The sequence below is a fragment of the Polyergus mexicanus genome, unplaced genomic scaffold (genome assembly GCF_030449975.1).
Source record: "Polyergus mexicanus isolate NDT 795.1 unplaced genomic scaffold, iyPolMexi1.0 SCAF_14, whole genome shotgun sequence".
Lineage (NCBI taxonomy): Eukaryota > Metazoa > Arthropoda > Insecta > Hymenoptera > Formicidae > Polyergus > Polyergus mexicanus.
The window spans coordinates 4197034-4217963 of NW_027223334.1; the positions used below are offsets into that span (position 1 = coordinate 4197034).

At 32.1% G+C, this 20930-nt stretch overlaps 1 protein-coding gene across 1 annotated transcript; it reads right to left on the bottom strand.

Annotated features, from left to right (window-relative positions):
- Positions 1 to 1480: 1480 nt before the first annotated feature.
- On the bottom strand, positions 1481 to 19814 carry LOC138939479 (uncharacterized). Its single transcript, XM_070307310.1, has 4 exons — positions 19662 to 19814; positions 19310 to 19459; positions 18841 to 18975; positions 1481 to 1667 (listed from the first exon to the last, which is right to left on the bottom strand). The coding sequence occupies exons 1-4, from the start codon at positions 19729 to 19731 to the stop codon at positions 1522 to 1524; spliced, it is 501 nt and encodes a 166-aa protein (XP_070163411.1). The 5' UTR covers positions 19732 to 19814; the 3' UTR covers positions 1481 to 1521.
- Between the last annotated feature and the right edge of the window lie 1116 nt (positions 19815 to 20930).

Here is a 20930-nt window from a genome sequence, read left to right on the forward strand (position 1 = left end):
TATACAATATACATATCAACGAAAAAAGAATAGGGCCGATAAATGTTCATATCCTGTCGATTTATATATTCCTAACAAGGAGGAATTACATGGTTCGGTATATGTATAAATCACTTAAATTGATAAATTTTCGACCAATAATGAAAAGATCATTAGCAGCATTACTGACAATATTTTCTATGATAACAATCGAATCATCGTTTAAACCACAGCAGTTATTTGGATTATGAATAGATAGGGTAAAATCTGCTTTTGAAAATGTTGAATATTGAGGACCATTCATTCCAGGCAACACTGGGCCCGCATTGTGTATTCCATGTACACCCATTTTTCTGTTTTTTTTTTTTCAAACGATAAGCAATGTTCCAATTCTGTCAAACGATTGTGAATTTGTTGTAAAGGACGTTCAGCTTTTCTAAGATATTGTTTTATTTTTTCTAAATAATTTTCATATCGAAAAGCGCTGAATGTATCCAGGGGTCCAAATTTTTTAACATCTTCTGCCAAATGAATAAGTGCATGTATATTGTAAGATGCATAATGTGATTCATATAAGATTATAAATGACTGCACAAAGTGTTGTAGTAAAGACTCCGCATAAGTAATATGTAAAAGATCTGGAGAACACAATAGCCGAATGGCTACGTGTAATGTTAAAAAATTATTGTAGACATCTTTTTTCACATAATTTTTCAAAACAATGGGACCAGTATATCAAAGAAAAAGTCTGAATTCTGTGGCTTTCTATAAGCTCAAAAAATTTAATTCCCGTGGTCTACGGGCAAATTCTACGGGTATCGATGATCGCATTTCAATAGACAATCTGGAAATACTGCTTATCGATTGTGCCGGCAGTCGAACATTTAATGGTCCGGATAACCAAAAATTCAAAATTTTCTTGACCACACCAATGCAAACCAAGTGCATATAATCCAATGGGATGTGACTTATCATTCAAAAATTCGGTATATCTGATAAAATATTCGATCCAGTGTGATGTTCTATCTGTCTTTGTATAAGGAAACTTTCATTTGTCCGACTAGTACAATTTATATCTGGGAAACACATTCTCCCACTAATATATTCACCTTCAGTTGTACATTTTGGACAACTAAAGTAACCGGTATGTCCTTTTGTGGCAGTTACAAAAGATTTTGCGGGTGCATCAGCAATTAATGAATCTATGGATACACGTATAGATTTTCCTTTATACTCAAGTCTTTCAGCTAGAATTTTTGCTTCATCCACAAAATCACGCAAAAATTCATTACAATCATACAGTTTCTTGGAACCATAATAACAACCTATGATAAAAATATCAGAAAGGTTGGCTCTCACCGAGCCTAAAATAGGTCACAATTGATTAGTAGAGGATTTTGAAATTGGCAATCCATCTATACCGATTTGCACTGAAACTGAATCAATGTCATCTTGACTTCTTGTAGAAACTGCATTATTCCTGATCTTAAGCCATCCATTATGAAAGTATTCACCTGGTGTAACTCTCCGTACATTAGTATATTATGGTGTTTTCAGCATTGTTTTACAGTTTTTTGGCAAGTTATCAAAGCCATGGTTTCTTAAAATTGACAATAATGCAGTAACTGCTGTATGTGATATTTGAAATTGTACTGCCCAGTTTGTTAAATCTTGCCTAATTGTTGCAGCTGTGGACGAACTTGTAGTCAGCATTTTTCTTGTTATTAAGAGGATGCCGGAGCGACGGCCGAACTCCGACGGGTTAGCGCCCTCATCTAAGCGTAACTAAAATTATCGATAATACCGACCGAAATTATCGATAATATCAATAATTTTAGTTCCGCTGTTACCGATAATATTTCTGCATGTTTTATGCATATTTGAAAGAGAATTGTGTTCAATATGATGAAATCGGACAACATCGTGTATTTCTACTGCTCTATTGCCTCGCACGCATATTTAAGCGTATCTAAGCGTATAGATAACAGTATAACATAGACACGTGTCTGCCTTTATTGCATATTTGAACACAATTGCACACATTACTTACATGGACTTATATATATATATATATGTGCGTGTGTGTGTGCCTTTCCATATATCTTTCCAAGAGGAATAATATTTGGCCATGTATCTGTGTGTGTGTGTGTGCATGTATTGTTTTATATATATATATATATATATATATATATATATATATATATATACATACATACATACATACAATGGCACAATACATATATATGTATTATAATATATAATAACGGTTATATTGCTAATCTTATATAACTATTAAATCGCATCCGATTCAAAATATTGTAAAGCAACCAGCACACGTAAATCGCCTCTGGAATACTTTCTACAATAACCAGCACACGTAAATTGCCTCTGGAATACTTTTTACAATAACCAGTACACGTAAATCGTCTCTGGGATATTTTTTACAATAACCAGCACACGTAAATCGCCTCTGGAATATTTTTTACAATAACCAGCACACGTAAAACGTCTCTGGGATATTTTTTTACAACAACCAGCACACGTAAATCGCCTCTGGAACATTTTTTACAATAACCAGCACACGTAAATCGCCTCTGGGATATTTTTTACAATAACCAGCATACGTAAATCGCCTCTGAGATATTTTTTACAATAACTAGCACACGTAAATCGCCTTTGGAATATTTTTTACAATAACCAGCACACGTAAATCGCCTCTGGGATATATTTTTAACCAGATCGCTCATGCAAACCGCATCTGGTATGAAATATTTACAACCAGTTCACGAAAAGATCGCTTCTGGGATCAAATATTTCGGCAATATTTAGAGCGCACATGCAAACCGCATCTGGTATGAAATATTTACAACCAGTTCACGAAAAGATCGCTTCTGGGATCAAATATTTCGGCAATATTTAGAGCGCACATGCAAACCGCATCTGGTATGAAATATTTACAACCAGTTCACGAAAAGATCGCATATAGATAATATATAACACACATAGTATGCTCGCATCAGAAAGAGACGGACAGAGAAGAATGGGCAAAGAGAAAGAGGATATAGTGTAAGTGAGCAAGTGTCCATACAAGTGCCAAAAGTAAGAAAAAAAAGGAAATAGTTGGATCTTTCTCCGTAGCAATACTTTATGCTCACTAATATTTAGCGACTGATGTGAATTATTAATCGATATATCGTTGTACAGCCATTCTCTCGCTTACTCATTCCTATTCTCTCTCTCTCTCTCTCTTTTTTTTTTTGCCCATGTCTGTCTATTTCTTTATAACAAAAATACTATATGAGTACTAAATACTATGTGCATCATATACATATAATGTGTATGTTCATGTATTGTAGTAATTCTAAATTCTATTTAAAGATTAATTTTATGTTACAATTTTTTTATACAAAGGTCTTTATGTTGTTTTCTATTTAGGAATTGGTTTAAAGATATAATCAAAAAATAAAAAAAAAACTTGAAATATTACATTTTTATATAATATTACATTATCATACTTATATTTTTGTGTAAACTGCACGGAAAAAAAATTCAATTATATCTAGCGACATATTAGTATATACTATACATTAAAACAATTCCTTCTAGAATTATGGTATATAAATATACTAACCTTTTGACCCTTATTCTTTTTAAAGAAAGTCTGCGGGCAAAGCGAGGCAAGCGTTTCTCATTATATTTTCGCCCTATTATATGAACACACTATGACTACACAAACACAACACTCGTTTTTTAAATTCGACGCGTTATAACGCGTTATAACGGTTGAGCACACTTTTGCGGTTATCTCTCGTTACGCGTATGTACACAACACGCGCGACTGAGACTGAGACTGAGACTGAGTACTGCCGTGCACTGATATTATCGCATGTGCCTGGCTGTGTGCGTGTGAATAGTACAGTCGCCTTATTCCCCGATACGTACATACATACTTAGATACATGCATGCTACAAATATCGCGTAATAATAAAAACAAATGCGCATCTTTATAAACGAATATTCTGTAACCGAATAAAAAGTTATTTTCATATTGATTAAAATTAATTCGATACATAAAAACATTATTTATTAATATTTTACGACATGTCATTTTAATCACAATAATGTAATTAATGCATTTAAATTATTTTCGGATATATAAAATGCGAAATACAGATATTTGATTTTCTATAGTAACATGACATATATATATACAGGGTGTCCGGCGTCAACCGCACTACCGGTCATGTGCAGGTAGAGCAGGTGAAACCGAGAAGAAAAGTCCTGTACCAATTTTTTATATAATACTTAATAAAAGAGTTATTATTGAGTAAAGTCTGGCCAATCAGCGCCGATCTTTAGCCGGGCGCATGTCGGTGAACCGCGCGCTTGATAGTGTACGCCGCTGCACACTTCACAGCGCGCGGTTCACTGACGTGCGCCCGGCTAAAGGTCGGCGCTGATTGGCCAGACTTTACTCAATAATAACTCTTTTATTAAGTGTTATAGAAAAAAAAGGTAAAGGACTTTTCTTCTCGATTTCATCTGCTCTACCTGCACACGACCGGTGATGCGATTGACGCCGGACACCCTGTATATATATATATAAATTTTATAATAATTTATATATATTAATCTAACGTGAAAGATTGTAGATAAAGGGAGCCTCACAAGCGAGACTTCGGAACTCTTCGATATTTGTCGTCTCGCATGCTCCTTCATTCTTTCTCGCTATTGCTTTTGTCGACTCTCCAGCATCGCGCGGGGATCTTTCCTTATATAAACATCTTATAAAATAAAAACTGAAACTTTCATATTGTATTTTATTAGTATAAAAATAAATATAATGGATTAATGAGATTTTTGCGATTAAAATAACACCAAATATGACATAAATCGGATAATTTTAAATGAAATAAGTAATCATAATTTTAATAACATAATTGATTAAAAATAATCCGATTTATGTCATGTTTCGTGTCATTTTAATCGCAAGAATCTCATTAATCCATTATAATTATTTTTATACAGATGAAATGGAAAATACAAGTTTCACTTTTTATATAGAAGATGTTTATATTTTATAGATAAGGAAAGATCCCCGATGCTGAAGAGTCGACAAAAGCGAGAGCGAGAAAGAATGAAGGAGTAATTGAGATGACAAATATGAAAGAGTTCCGAAGCCTCGCTCGCGTGACTCCTTTTATCTGTAATCTTTCAGGTATATATGTTATCTTACTATAGAAAATAAAACTTTCGTATTTCGCATTTTATATATCTGAAAATAATTGTAATGGATTAATTACATTTTTGCAATTAAAATGACACCAAATACGATATAAATCCGATTATTTTAAATGAAATAAGTAATCATAATTTTAATAACATAACTGATTAAAAATTATCTGATTTATGTCATGTTTAGTATTATTTTAATCGCAAGAATCTCATTAATCTATTAAAATTATTTTGATATCGATAAAATACGAAAAACAGAAATTTTACGAACGATATGTAACCCGAGATATTATAGATAAAGAGAGCCTCGCGAACGAGACTTCGGAACTGTTTGATGTTTGTCATCTCGCTTGCTCCTCGTTCTTTATTGTATTCTTTTATCCCCATTATTATATTCTTTTATTTCTTCGACTTTTATTCTTTCTACATTCTCGTCTTCCTACATAATAATACATTAATTTATTCGTCTTTATTTTATACAACATAAATGAGATATTGTGTATGTCATAAATAGAAAAAGTATTTAATTATGTGCATTTTTGTATGTACATGTGTTGTATTTAACTATAATTAAATAGAAAAAGAAAATAACTTGTGTATCTCATTTATGATGTATCAAATAAACATAAATAAATAAATTTATTTATTCTCATGTAGGGACACGAGAATAGAAAGAATAAAAATTAAGCAAATAAAAGAATATAATAATGGCAATAAAAGAATACAATATACAATAATGAACGAGCAGAAAGAAAGAGAGAGAGAGAGAGAGAGAGAGAGAGAGAGAGAGAGGCGCGAGTGAACGCGTAAGTGAATATGCGAGGAGCATGAAGCTAAGCGATACGTAGTACATAGCGAGCGAGCGATTAGAAAAAGACAGAGCGTATGATCGAGAGAAAAAAGATACTGCAATAATGTTAGTGCGTACATGTATATTACTCTCTCACGCATGAAAGAGACAAAGGTAGTACGATTATGTCTGTCCTTGTCATATAAGATTGCAGCTCCGTCTATCGCGACATTACGCAACTAATCTACTGCTCTGTTTTACTCTTGAGCCTCCATCTCGCACACACACATATGCACGAAAATTTTATTTTGCAAAATCTTTTTTATAAAGCTTCTAAACTCACTTCTCTAAGTTCACTTATACTCTTTGATGAAATGCCGAGTGCGGAGTTTACTGATTAGGCACGTGTAGATTACAAATTTGTTATATTAAGTAAATGTTGACGCAGAAGCCGATAACAAAACTGTAATTTTCTCATTTTTTTTAACTTTTCATATGAAATGTTAAACTCCGCACTCCGTTATTATGTGTACCTTAATTGTGGAAAAGGATTTGTTGATATCTATAATCAACAAAAAGATTTTGCAAAATAAAGAATATTCGCGTTCTGTCGGTAATCCGGCATCCTCTTAAAAGTGAATGCAATCGGACATAAATCCTCCAAATTTAAATTACTATTATAATCAAGATTATATGCAATATTTTCATTGTCAGGAACATTACAATATTGTCGTGGTGGTTCATTTCTTAGTGCAACATTTGTTGCCTGATCAAGCTCGTAATTGACATCAGTAATTACGTGTTCAATAATATCGCTTGAATTTTGTACATCGTGTACCTTAGCAAAATCCGTCGACAATTTATTCATATTTTCGGCAATTGTGATATTATTGCATTTTAATCGATGATAATGTCTTTTTGACATCTCTGACAGTAATTTTCGCTTTGGCAAGATTGATATTTTGGTATATCCTACAAAAATATTATAACTATTTTTTTCTGTTGTGTATAGATATTTAAATATTTTTTTAAAGTTAATTATATTACTTTTATAATAAATAATAAAACAATTTATGTTCTAAACACAAAACATAATGTGTACTTATAACACACATCTTTGTAAAACAATAAAGATAAATCTTTACCGTAAAATTATTAATAAAAAACAAATATATTTTAATCGCAAATAGTAAAAAAATGGGCTGCTTTCGCGAAAAATCAAAATAAGATTCAATCTCATTAAAATTTTATTCAATGAAATTTCAGATTTGACCAATCACAGCGCAGGGTCATTTTAATCTGGATCAGTTTGATTTTTCGCAAAAGCAGCCCTGATTAGAATCTTAATATACTTACAAGGGAATTGTCGCAAAATGTCCCTCATTGATTTTGATGCGATTTGGATATGTTGTAAAGGATCGAAAAATATTAGACCCATAATTTTTTTAGCTATGTATCTCAATATCTAGAGGTTGAAACAACCCTTCGAAAATATAAATATATAAAAAAATGTTTTATGCAAAACTTTTATGGTATTTTATACTTTTTACAATGGTGTAATCACATTTTTCGAAAATATCAAACTTTTTAATTTAGCCCCACTCATTTTTTTTGCAAAATTTAAAAATTTTATTACAACAAAAACTTAAAAGCATTGAATGCCAAATCTATTCATGTAAATTAATAGTATGTTTCCATGATTTAATTTTTGTGAAAACGAGATAATATCGTTTCTATAGGTACCGTGCTGTAGGTAGATGTTGCGTTATTTTTTTCAGTTGCGCTAACATGTTACATGACAATCCCATAAAATAAAACCTCACAAAGATGAAAAAAAAAATTCGCCATGTACATAAAAAATATTCTTTAAAAAATTAATGTACCTCTAAAAAAATAATACTTTCTTCTAAAAAATTATGTATCTTTAAAAAATATAAAATTAAAGCTAAATATGAAATTGTTACGTCCAGACTCAATGGAAGGAAGAGTCAGCGGGAGGGCGTAACCTACTTACCTCGAAACACACTCTCTTTCTTTTTCGAGACAGGTGTTTCCGAGTCGAACGAACCATACAGGGCCTTAGATAGGTCAACGACCGGAAGGGTCGCTCTACTCTATCGAAAGGCCGTTCGATCGGTGGTCCCTTTTCGGTAAAGGAACTGAATCCTTATTATCCAGGATGGGACCCTGTGCGATTTCGGGTAATAGGAAGGAGGTCGGGTTAATAAGTTACTCGAATTTTAAAGTTTAACGTTACATTTATTAAAAAAAAATAAATGAATGATTTTTTAAAAGGATTAAAAATTAATAAAGAACGTTTAGTTTGGTTTATGAAAACTTATATGTAAAATACATCTTCTTAAATTCTAATGTGTAATTGTAAGTATTCGTGTGCGTGAGTGTAGGTAAAGGAAAATTATGTTCTCGCGGGTGTTACAATAAATACGGAGGAGATCAACCGGAATTAAATGGGGAGAGTAGAATTTAAATTCCGGTTGGAGATTTACAATATAAAGTCAAATAGTTATAAATTATAGAGAGAAAAGGAAAAATTAAAAGGTAAGGGAAAAGGTGGGATGACTATTAAAGATCCCGGATTAGTACGGTAGAGGGGGAAGGGAACTTCATCCAGAAGACCTCGATAGGGACGGCTAGAGGAAATCGGGAACCAGGGACAAAAAATAGGATCATTGAACCAGGTGGACTGGTTCGAAGGATCAGATGGAATTGGTCAAGGTCCACTATATCTGGACTGACGCGATAATCCTCGTCTGTAAGAGGCACAGGGTAAGGAGGAAATTGACTTAGGAGATATCGGTACCAGTCTTCCCTATCCCGGTCTTCGAAAGGAGACTCCGATTCTCCTTCGGGATCGGAAGGTTCCGATTTGAAATCTTCCGGTTCCTCTTTGAGGTCGGAACACTCTTCCGCGAACTCCCGGAGGGCTCCGTCTAAGTCGTGCGACGCTTCTAAGAGGTCGGGCGATTCCAGGCGTGAGGAGGAGAGGGGAGTAGGAATTCTAGAGGGTTGATGTTGTTCAAGAAAGATAGGTGAACAGTTAGAAGGGGGAGGGGGAGTAGGGTTTCTCAGAGATTGTTGGAAATCATCGAAAGCGGAGGAATATCCGGAGGGAGAAGGGGGATCAGGATTCTCCAGATGAAGAGATTCGGAGGAGGTAGATGGATGTTCAAGAGGAGAAGGTGGAATAAGATTTTCCAACCATGGAAGGTGTTCAGGGAAGGTAGGCGATGGGGGACGCTCGGGGGAAGAGACGGGGGAATAAGAAGGGGGAGAATAATGAAAAGAGGAAGTTGGGAGAGAAGGTGGTAAGTTGTGTATTTTGTGTGTTCGTTTTTGCTTGTTATATATATTAATTAACCGATGCGTTCTTAAATCGAAGAAATGTTTATCTAAGTTAAATTTCTTATAGTCTATAGTATAATTAGGATCCGCGCCCACCCGAGCCAATCCCTTTCTCAATTGTCAATTCCGACGGTTTCGTGACCCTTTGATGGTCGCGCACGAAGATTGATTTAATCTTTCCACTAAGAAAAGGGGGTCGTGATGAGTAATAATAATAAATAAAAAAAAATCGAATGTAAAGAAATTCTTAATTCGTGAAACAATTCTTGGAAACTAAATTAACTGAATAATTCTAGATTTCAGATCCGGGTAAAGATTTATTTTTTTTATATCTTTGTATGAAAATTTCCGGACGAACTGGGAGCAGAGAAGATGACAAATGTAATTGAAAGTCGGGATGTAAAATACGGGTAACTCGGGGTGACTGATAGGAAGTCGAGAGTCGCACTATAAGATACAGGTAACTCGTGGTGACTAAGGAGAAGTCGAGAGTCGCACTATAAAATACAGGTAACTCGTGGTGACTAAGGAGAAGTCGAGAGTCGCACTATAAAATACAGGTAACTCGTGGTGACTAAGGAGAAGTCGAGAGTCGCGCTGGAAAGTACAGGTAACTCGTGGTGACTAAGGAGAAGTCGAAAGGGAGATTCGAGGTAATGTTTCGAAGGAGGAAGAATGAGGATTAAGAAAGAGACAATTACACAAGAGACAATCAAGGTCTAAGAACGAAGTATCGAAACGAGATATTGATTAATCCAAGAATTATTTCAGAATACGAGACGTAAAATAATAATAATAAAAAAAAGGGAGGATAGAAATTGAAATTGTTGAACCCACTTACTACTTGAAGATGCGTTGATAATTGTAGTAGCTAATTAGCTGCGACTGTTGCTGCAGATCGGAATGGACTCGGGAGTGATGGCTCAGAAACTCGGCCCTGTCGAGTTGCTGGATGACCACGGTTGTTGGCACTTAGCACTAAGTCCTTCACTTTTATTTAAACTTGCTCTCTGTACAATTCTGAGTCGCGAATATCTAGTCTCGGAGCTGATTGCTAGCTATGTAGTGAATCGTTTGAAGAGTGAAGACGGAATGAATTTTTGAGAGGAGCTTTCGCATATCTTCGAATCTTAGCGTCTCCCCACGTATCCTTTCCATTAGGCAGTCAAAATTTCTTTTTTAACAAATCAAATCCTTACTATCTACCCCTCTCATGAGTAGGAGGTGTTACCCTTCCAGAAGAAGGTCCAGAAGTTGCGCCCATTGGTGTAGGCTTTTGTTTTTAGAAATTAACTCCAGCCTCTTGGAGAGTCCGTTAGGATCGGCTAAGTTGACATTTATTATTCCTGTTGGAATTTATTTCAAACAGATATCATAAGACGGTGGTCTGGCAGGCGAGCACGCGGTGTCAAGTATCGCGAGTTTTGCTTACGGATTCGGGTTTCATCAGTAAACCATCGTCCGTGTTCCTCTCCTTATTCTTTTGTTCTAAACTCTTAAGCCCATCACGCGGCTTTAGAATTGAATGTTTCATCATCTGTCCGCGCGCACATGATCTGGGTGTCTAGCGTTCGAGGGTTTCTTATCTTTGTTTAAAATTCTCAAATTTTGACGTGGGCTTGAGTTCAGGAATATTTATTGATCCGTCTCATTGAAAAAAGAATTTTATAGTTCTGAAAGATTAGTCTCGCCTGCTAGATATTCCTTTGGTTTATTGTTATGGCTAGTGCAAAGAGTTCCAGATCGTAAACGTTTAATATTACATGAAAGAAAAGAATCGTGAAGTCCACTGGACATAACAAAATCAATAATTAATTAGTCAAGTATTTACAACTAGAAACAATTCAGTTTGTGAGAATTTGTGTTGAATATTTGTCTGAAATCAATTTTTCTTATAAAAATATTAGGTATGATAGATTTTCTCAAAAAATAAAAATGCATTTTATTTTTATTAAGAAAAATCTAATTTTCAAAATATGTTTAATTTTGTATTGTATGTGGTATATAAAATTACACTATTATATTCCAAATAAATATTTTGTCATTTTTTAGAAGATATATTATTTGTTAGAGGTACATTATTTTTTTGAAAGATATTTTTTATGTACTTGACATATTTGTTTATCTTTGTGAAGTTTTGTTTAATAGGATCATATCATATAACACATGTCAGGGCAACTAAAAAGAAATAACATAACACCTACCTATAGCGCGGCGCCTATATAATACTATGATATTATCGTTTTCACAAAAATTAAATCGTTGAAACATAATATTAATATACATGATTGGATTTAGCATTTGATATTCTGCAATTTTTTTTATACAATTTTTAAATTTTGCAAAAATTATATGGGTGGGAGGGAGAGGTAAATCATAAAATTTGACATTTTCGAAAAATTGTGAATACACCATTACAAAAAGTATAATAAATATACCATAAAACTTTTGTGCAAAAGATTTTTTCATATACTTAATATTTTCGAAAATATTTGCTAAAAATAAAAAAATCTGTTATTTTCAAGAAGTTGTTTCAACCCCTAGACGTTGAGATACGCAACTAAAGAAAAATACGGATCTAATATTTTTGGATTTTCTACAACATATTTAAAGTGCATCAAAATTGGTAAGGGACACTTCCGACTGTTCTCTTATTAGACAAATCTGATAACCTTAAAAATATGACTTTAACACGATTTCAGAAATATTAATATTAAATTAATATTAAAATTTAAATAATTATAAAATAAAATAAAAAGATACCGTATACTTTTTCAATTAAAATGTAGAAAGTAGAGAAAATGTATATTACATCAACAAAATTGTAATATGTATAATTGCTATACGATTATTTAACGATTATTTAATACGTATCACTTCTGTCACCACATCAGACATAGTGAAGTACAATGAGATAAGAACATCATGCATTTTATGTAAAAGTGATTGTATTAATGAATGTATATAAATACACTCAAATTAGAAATAATAAAGGACTATAAACCATTTAAAAACTAAAAACACTAAACAACTCTTAACAAATTTTACCACTACATCAAAAATTGGAGTTTCATAAAAAAAACATTCATAAAATAAGTTTTTGTAATATTAAGTCTAAGCATCAACCATATTATATATTTCATTAAAAATATATTGCGGCAAAACAGTAATAACACGGTGATGCACAAAATTCTCTTCCAAGTGTGATAGTACGTTTCTTGAGGATTTTTTCGCGCTGAACACAATGCCGTCGTCAGAATTTGCCTAGCACGTCAGGATTTTGAGTAAACTGATATGAAAGGGGCAAAAAATGGGGTTTTTAGTCATTTTTAACATTTTATTGCAGCTAAAAGAAAACTAATTTCTAAATATACTCAATGGCAGCTAAAAATATAATTCAAGAGCTTTCAAATGAATTTTTGTTCATGATCGTAAGATTATTTTTATCAAGTTATACCTAAATTGAATTTTAGACATTCTGTATAATTTACAAGAAAGGTAAATATATACTTAGAAGCAAATAAAAAATAATTGTAATATAAATTTATTTTTAAAGAACAAGTCAAGTATATACTTTAGGTAAACTTTAATTAAGTAATATTTACCTTTCTTGTAAATTATACAGAATGTCTAAAATTCAAACAGTCATAACTTGATGAAACAAATCGTACGATTATGAACCAAAATTTATTTGAAAGCTCTTGAATTATATTTTCAGATGCCGTCGAGTTTATTTAGAAATCAGTTTCTTTTAACCGCAAAAAAATATTACAAATGATCAAAAATGCCCCTTTTTTGCCCCTTTTATTTCAATTTACTCAAAATCCTGACGTGCTAGACAAAGTCTGACAACGACATCGTGTTCAGCGCAAAAAAAATATTCAGGAAACGTACTATCGCACTTCGGAGAGAAAGAAAAAGTAATTTTTTGTACCACTGCACTGTGTAATTGAATAAAACAAACAATATTAGCAATATGCTAGAAACACATTGCAATACGTTACAATATATCAACATTAATACGGTAGTGTTATTTGAGAAAACTACTATAATTTTAGATTTATCTTAAGAAGTGTGTATTCAGTAAATATTTAATTACTATGCTCCTTACTTTCAGGAAAAAAACTATTATTTATATTTTTTAAACAAAGTTGCTAAATTAATATTACCGTTTCTTATTTTAATTAAACACATTAAATTTTTTCTTAAAAAATTTTAAATTGAAAAGCACATATTTTTTTATTAAGGGGATCCAATATTACCGACAGAACGCGAATATTCTTTATTTTGCAAAATCTTTTTGTTGATTATAGATATCAACAAATCCTTTTCCACAATTAAGGTACACATAATGACGGAGTGCGGAGTTTAACATTTCATATGAAAAGTTAAAAAAAAAGAGAAAATTACAGTTTTGTTATCGGCTTCTGCGTCAACATTTACTTAATATAACAAATTTGTAATCTACACGTGCCTAATCAGTAAATTCCGCACTCGGCATTTCATCAAAGAGTATAAGTGAACTTAGAAAAGTGAGTTTAGAAGCTTTATAAAAAAGATTTTACGATGCAATACTTTCGTGCATATGTGTGTGTGCGAGATAGAGGCTCAAGAGTAAAACAGAGCAGTAGATTAGTTGCGTGATGTCGCGATAGACCGAGCTGCAATCTTACATGACAAGGACAGACATAATCGTACTACCTTTGTCTCTTTCATGCGTGTAGAGTAATATACATGTACGCACTAACATTATTGCAGTATCTTTTTTCTCTCGATCATACGCTCTGTCTCTTTCTAATCGCTCGCTCGCTATGTACTACGTATCGCTTAGCTTCATGCTCCTCGCATATTCACTTACGCGTTCACTCGCGCTTCTCTCTCTCTCTCTCTCTCTCTCTCTTTTTCTGCTCGTTCATTATTGTATATTGTATTCTTTTATTCCCATTATATTCTTTTATTTGCTCAATTTTTATTTTTCTATTCTCGTCTCCCTACATGAAAATAAATAAATTTATTTATTTATGTTTATTTGATACATCATAAATGAGATACACAAGTTATTTTCTTTTTCTATTTAACTATAGTTAAATACAACACATGTACATACAAAAATACACATAATTAAATACTTTTTCTATTTATGACATACACAATATCTCATTTACGTTGTATAAAATAAAGACGAATAAATTAATGTATTATTATGTAGGAAGACGAGAATATAGAAAGAATAAAAGTCGAAGAAATAAAAGAATATAATAATGGGGATGAAAGAATACAATAAAGAACGAGGAGCAAGCGAGATGACAAACATCAAAGAGTTCCAAAGTCTCGTTCGCGAGGCTCTCTTTATCTATAATATCTCGGGTTACATATCGTTCGTAAAATTTCTGTTTTTCGTATTTTATCGATATCAAAATAATTCTAATAGATTAATGAGATTCTTGCGATTAAAATAATACTAAACATGACATAAATTGGATAATTTTTAATCAATTATGTTATTAAAATTATGATTGCTTATTTCATTTAAAATTATCCGATTTATGTCATATTTGGTGTTATTTTAATCGCAAGAATCTCATTAATCCATTATAATTATTTTTATACTAATAAAATACAATATGAAAGTTTCAGTGAGCCGCGCGCTGTGAAGTGTGCAGCGGCGCACACTATCAGGCGCGCGGTTCACCGACGTGCGCCCGGCTAAAGATCGGTGTTGATTGGCCAGACTTTACTCAATAATAACTCTTTTATTAAGTGTTATATAAAAAATTGGTTCAGGACTTTTCTCCTCGGTTTCACCTGCTCTACCTGCACATGACCGGTGATGCGGTTGACGCCGGACACCCTGTATATATGTCATGTTACTATAGAAAATCAAATGTCTGTATTTCGCATTTTATATATCCGAAAATAATTTAAATGCATTAATTACATTATTATGATTAAAATGGCACGTCGTAAAATATTAATAAATAATGTTTTTATGTCGAATTAATTTTAATCAATATGAAAATAACTTTTTATTCGGTTACAGAATATTCGTTTATAAAGATGCGCATTTGTTTTTATTATTACGCGATATTTGTAGCATGCACGTATCTAAGTATGTATGTACGTATCGGGGAATAAGGCGACTGTACTATTTACACGCACATAGCCAGGCACATGCGATAATATCAGTGCGCGACAGTACTCAGTCTCACGATCAGTCTCAGTCGCGCGTGTTGTGTACATACGCGTAACGAGAGATAACTGCAAAAGTGTGCTCAACCGTTATAACGCGTTATAACGCGTCGAATTTAAAAAACGAGTGTTGTGTTTGTGTAGTTATAGTGTGTTCATATAATGGGGCGAAAATGTAATGAGAAATGCTTGCCTCGCTTTGCCCGCAGACTTTCTTTAAAAAGAATAAGAGTCAAAAGATTAGTATATTTATATACCATAATTCTAGAAGGAATTGTTTTAATGTATATTATATACTAATATGTCGCTAGATATAATTGAATTTTTTTTCCGTGCAGTTTACACAAAAATATAAGTATGATAATGTAATATTATATAAAAATGTAATATTTCAATTTTTTTTTAATTTTTTGATTATATCTTTAAAGCAATTTCTAAATAGAAAACAACATAAAGACATATGTATAAAAAAATTGTAACATAAAATTAATCTTTAAATAGAATTTAGAATTACTACAATACATGAAGATACACATTATATGTATATGATGCAAATAGTATTTAGTATTTTTCTCATATAGTATTTTTGTTATAAAGAAATGGACAGACATAGGCAAAAAAAAGAAAGAGAGAGAGAGAGAGAGAATAGAAATGAATAAGCGAGGGAATGGCTGTACAACGATATATCGATTAATAATTCACATCAGTCGATAAATATTAGTGAGCATAAAGTATTGCTACGGAGAAAGATCCAACTATTTCCTTTTTTTTCTTACTTTTGGCACTTGTATAGACATTTGCTCACTTACATTCATATCCTCTTTCTCTTTGCCCATTCTTCTCTGTCCGTCTCTTTCTGATCCAAGCATACTAAATGTGTGTTATATATTATTTATATGCGATCTTTTCGTGAACTGATTGTAAATATTTCATACCAGATGCGGTTTGCATGTGCGCTTTAAATATTGCCGAAATATTTGATCCCAGAAGCGACCTTTTCGTGAATTGGTTGTAAATATTTCATACCAGATGCGGTTTGCATGTGCGCTCTAAATATTGCCGAAATATTTGATCCCAGAAGCGATCTTTTCGTGAACTGATTGTAAATATTTCATACCAGATGCGGTTTGCATGAGCGATCTGGTTAAAAATATATCCCAGAGGCGATTTACGTGTGCTGGTTATTGTAAAAAATATTCCAAAGGCGATTTACGTGTGCTAGTTATTGTAAAAAATATCTCAGAGGCGATTTACGTATGCTGGTTATTGTAAAAAATATCCCAGAGGCGATTTACGTGTGCTGGTTATTGTAAAAAATGTTCCAGAGGCGATTTACGTGTGCTGGTTGTTGTAAAAAAATATCCCAGAGACGTTTTACGTGTGCTGGTTATTGTAAAAAATATTCCAGAGGCGATTTACGTGTGCTGGTTATTGTAAAAAATATCCCAGAGACGATTTACGTGTACTGGTTATTGTAAAAAGTATTCCAGAGGCAATTTACGTGTGCTGGTTATTGTAGAAAGTATTCCAGAGGCGATTTACGTGTGCTGGTTGCTTTACAATATTTTGAATCGGATGCGATTTAATAGTTATGTAAGATTAGCAATATAACCGTTATTATATATTATAATACATATATATGTATTGTGCCATTGTATGTATGTATGTATGTATGTATATATATATATATATATATATATATAAAACAATACATGCACACACACACACACAGATACATGGCCAAATATTATTCCTCTTGGAAAGATATATGGAAAGGCACACACACACGCACATATATATATATATATAAGTCCATGTAAGTAATGTGTGCAATTGTGTTCAAATATGCAATAAAGGCAGACACGTGTCTATGTTATACTGTTATCTATACGCTTAGATACGCTTAGATATGCGTGCGAGGCAATAGAGCAGTAGAAATACACGATGTTGTCCGATTTCATCATATTGAACACAATTCTCTTTCAAATATGCATAAAACATGCAGAAATATTATCGGTAACAGCGGAACTAAAATTATTGATATTATCGATAATTTCGGTCGGTATTATCGATAATTTTAGTTACGCTTAGATGAGGGCGCTAACCGGTTGGAGTTCGCTCGTCACTGTTGGATCCTCTTAAGGGAGAAAATCGTCAAAAGAATATAACAGCATTAATAAAAAAAATTTTAATTTTTAATGCTGACATGCATATTAGAATTAAATGCAAATAATTCATTAACTGTAATTGAAAAACTACGAGGAACTGATGAATTTGAATTTTGATTATGTAAAAGTTAACCATGTGAAAACATATTCTGACAAATAATGTTTATACAGGGTGTCTATTTAAATTTTGTAAAAAAATTCCCTGAGAATTTCTTGATAAAAATAAAAACATAAAACAAAAAATAATTTATTATAAACGTCTCAAAAAATACTAATTTATTTAAATAAATTTATTAAATTATTATTTATCTAATTATTTATTAAATAAATAAGCAGATTAATTTATTTAAATATAATCTATTGAAAAATTGAACAAATTTCCATGAAATTTATAATTTATATAAAATATTAGTACGAAAAATATTGTCAATAAAAAAAAATCACAAAAAACTTTAATAAAAACTTCAATATTGCCAAGATATGTTAGACATATGTTTCTTAAAATTAAGCCTTTCTTAAGCTTTCTGCTAAATAAGAATAAAATTACCAAAAAGATTTTTTTTAAAATTCCCTGAATTCCAATCAAATTCCATTCCCTGATTTTTCAAGATTGAACAAAGTTCCAGAAGTTGCCAGGTTTTTTCCCGAGACTATACACCCTGTTATAACATCTTCTAACTTTCATAATAGTTAATTTTAATAAATTACTATTGCTGGGGTGCTTAAATGAATAAAATAAATAAAATTGTAAAAAATGTTTAAGAGAAATATACTGAGATAGTACTAGCAATATAAGTAAAGAAGTAATATCCTAGAAATACTTAATATTGCAGCAATAACAGCAATACTACAAACAATAAAAGAAGAATATTAGTAATAAATTCTCATCATCATCACTAATGGAATAAATACAATGGCAATGTTAGTAACAGAATGTAGTAACAGAATGTGTTGTCTTGCCAAAAATGATAATCATTGTACATTTTTTAACAGTTCATCCCTCGTATTAAGTATCAAATATATATGAGGAATAAAATATACAATCAAGACAAAAATCAGAAAAACGCAATACAATAATTTATAAATTAATTCATATGACATGAAAAACATATATACCTGACAAATCCTGATGTCCAACTCTTTGAAACGCACAACGTTGAGATCTTTGTTGAAGGGTTAAAACTGTATTGCAAATACCAATGCCAGAATAAAATGTAAGACACGGTAGTCTTTCCGACTGTTGAAATTGCACTGCAACAGAATATTCAAATTTATTTAGATATATATGTAACTCTGAAAATATATTCAACACTATAATATAGTATTTATTCAATCTAAAGCAATAATAGCTAATATGACACGAAAACAGCTAATGTGACTGACAAAAATTTTGAATGAGAAGTATCGCAAATCAAGAATATATGAATTTATTATAATATATATATATATATGAAATTATTATCGTCCTTAGTTATAGATAAAGATAAAACAAAGGCAAACATATAAAGCAAAACTTTTATAATTAAAAAAGCAAGATTGCAAAAAAATATTTAATTATACTAAAAATAACTTATCAGAAACATACCTGACAAATTCCGATGCCAAATTCTTTGAAACGAAGATCTATTAGAAGCACTAGTTCGAGATCTTTTTTGGAAGGTTGAAACTATATACCGGCAAATGCCGATGCCATAATATAATGTAAGACTCGGTCTTTCCGACTGTTGAAATTGCACTGCAACAAAATAATTTAGTTATATCAAATTAATTTAGATATATGTATTTGCTACTGCTAAAATAAATATATGAAATATATTATTACGCACATTATTACGTGTATTACGTATCACGATTAGCCAACGTGGTCACAAAACGCAAAATAATTTTTGAGTATATCTTTATACAGAATAATCAAAAGGAAAAGAAAATATACTTACAGAACAAATTCGTGCACAAAAGGACACCCAAACCGATGCACAATATACAAATAATGTGTTGGATTTTCATGGATTTATCTTGATTCACACACGGTATACATACGTCTCGCGTAACAATCACGTAACAATGGCCTCGTGCTACGTGCTTCCTCATTCTTTACCGGATACCGGATGCTTGACTCAGCAGCTCACCGATTAGCTAATTGCGTGGCAGATCATATGCGCAGAACAACACCGCGCAGTTAAGGGCGCCATGAATTGGAAAGTGGCCAATTAATGACAAAGTAGCCGCGGCGCGCACAACCATCGGGATTTTCATGTTCAGGAATATATATGTACACACATGTATATTGCATTTATGCGCCTAAATACAAATAAGAGTGCTACGGTTCTTTGGGTGAGTTTGCTCGCAAGATGAAAATTACGAAAGTGAGAGATTCACTAGATTTCGACGAATGAAATCGTAGATAATCTATTAGTAAATCGTTCACTTTTTAATTTTCACCTCGTGAGTATAAACTCACCCAATAAAGAACCATAATTATAATATAGGCACCAAGAAGATAAACGTATGCGTATTACGCACATAATACGAAATGTAAAATATCGAATAGTTAATAATAATATTAACTATACGTATATAAAAAAAATTCAAATATAACTATTTAGATTTTAATTTCTAATTAATGATGGATATATGCTTATTAAATATTTCTGGCAAACATTTTTACGAATAAGAAATGAATATGTAGATAACACGTGGATCTCTAATAAATATCTTTCGTAGCTATTTGGTGGACATGGATATTATGTAGATAACATGTAAATATCTAATGAATATCCTTGTCAGATATTCAGTGGACGTGGATATGTGGACAATAATCGGATATCCACTAAATATCCTTGTCAGATATTCAGTGGACGTGGATATGTGGACAATAATCGGATATCCACTAAATATCCTTGTCAGATATTCAGTGGACGTGGATATGTGGACAATAATCGGATATTCACTAGATATCCTTGTTAGATTTTTAGTGAACATGGATATGTGGAGAATATGTGGATATCCACTAGATATTCTTGTCAGATATTCAGTGGACGTGGATATGTGAACAATAATCGGATATCCACTAAATATCCTTGTTAGATTTTTAGTGGACATGGATATGTAGATAATAAGTGGATATCTACTAGATATCTTTGTTAGATATTTAGTGGACGTGAATGTAGACATTATATGATATCTAATGGATATCTACTGGATAT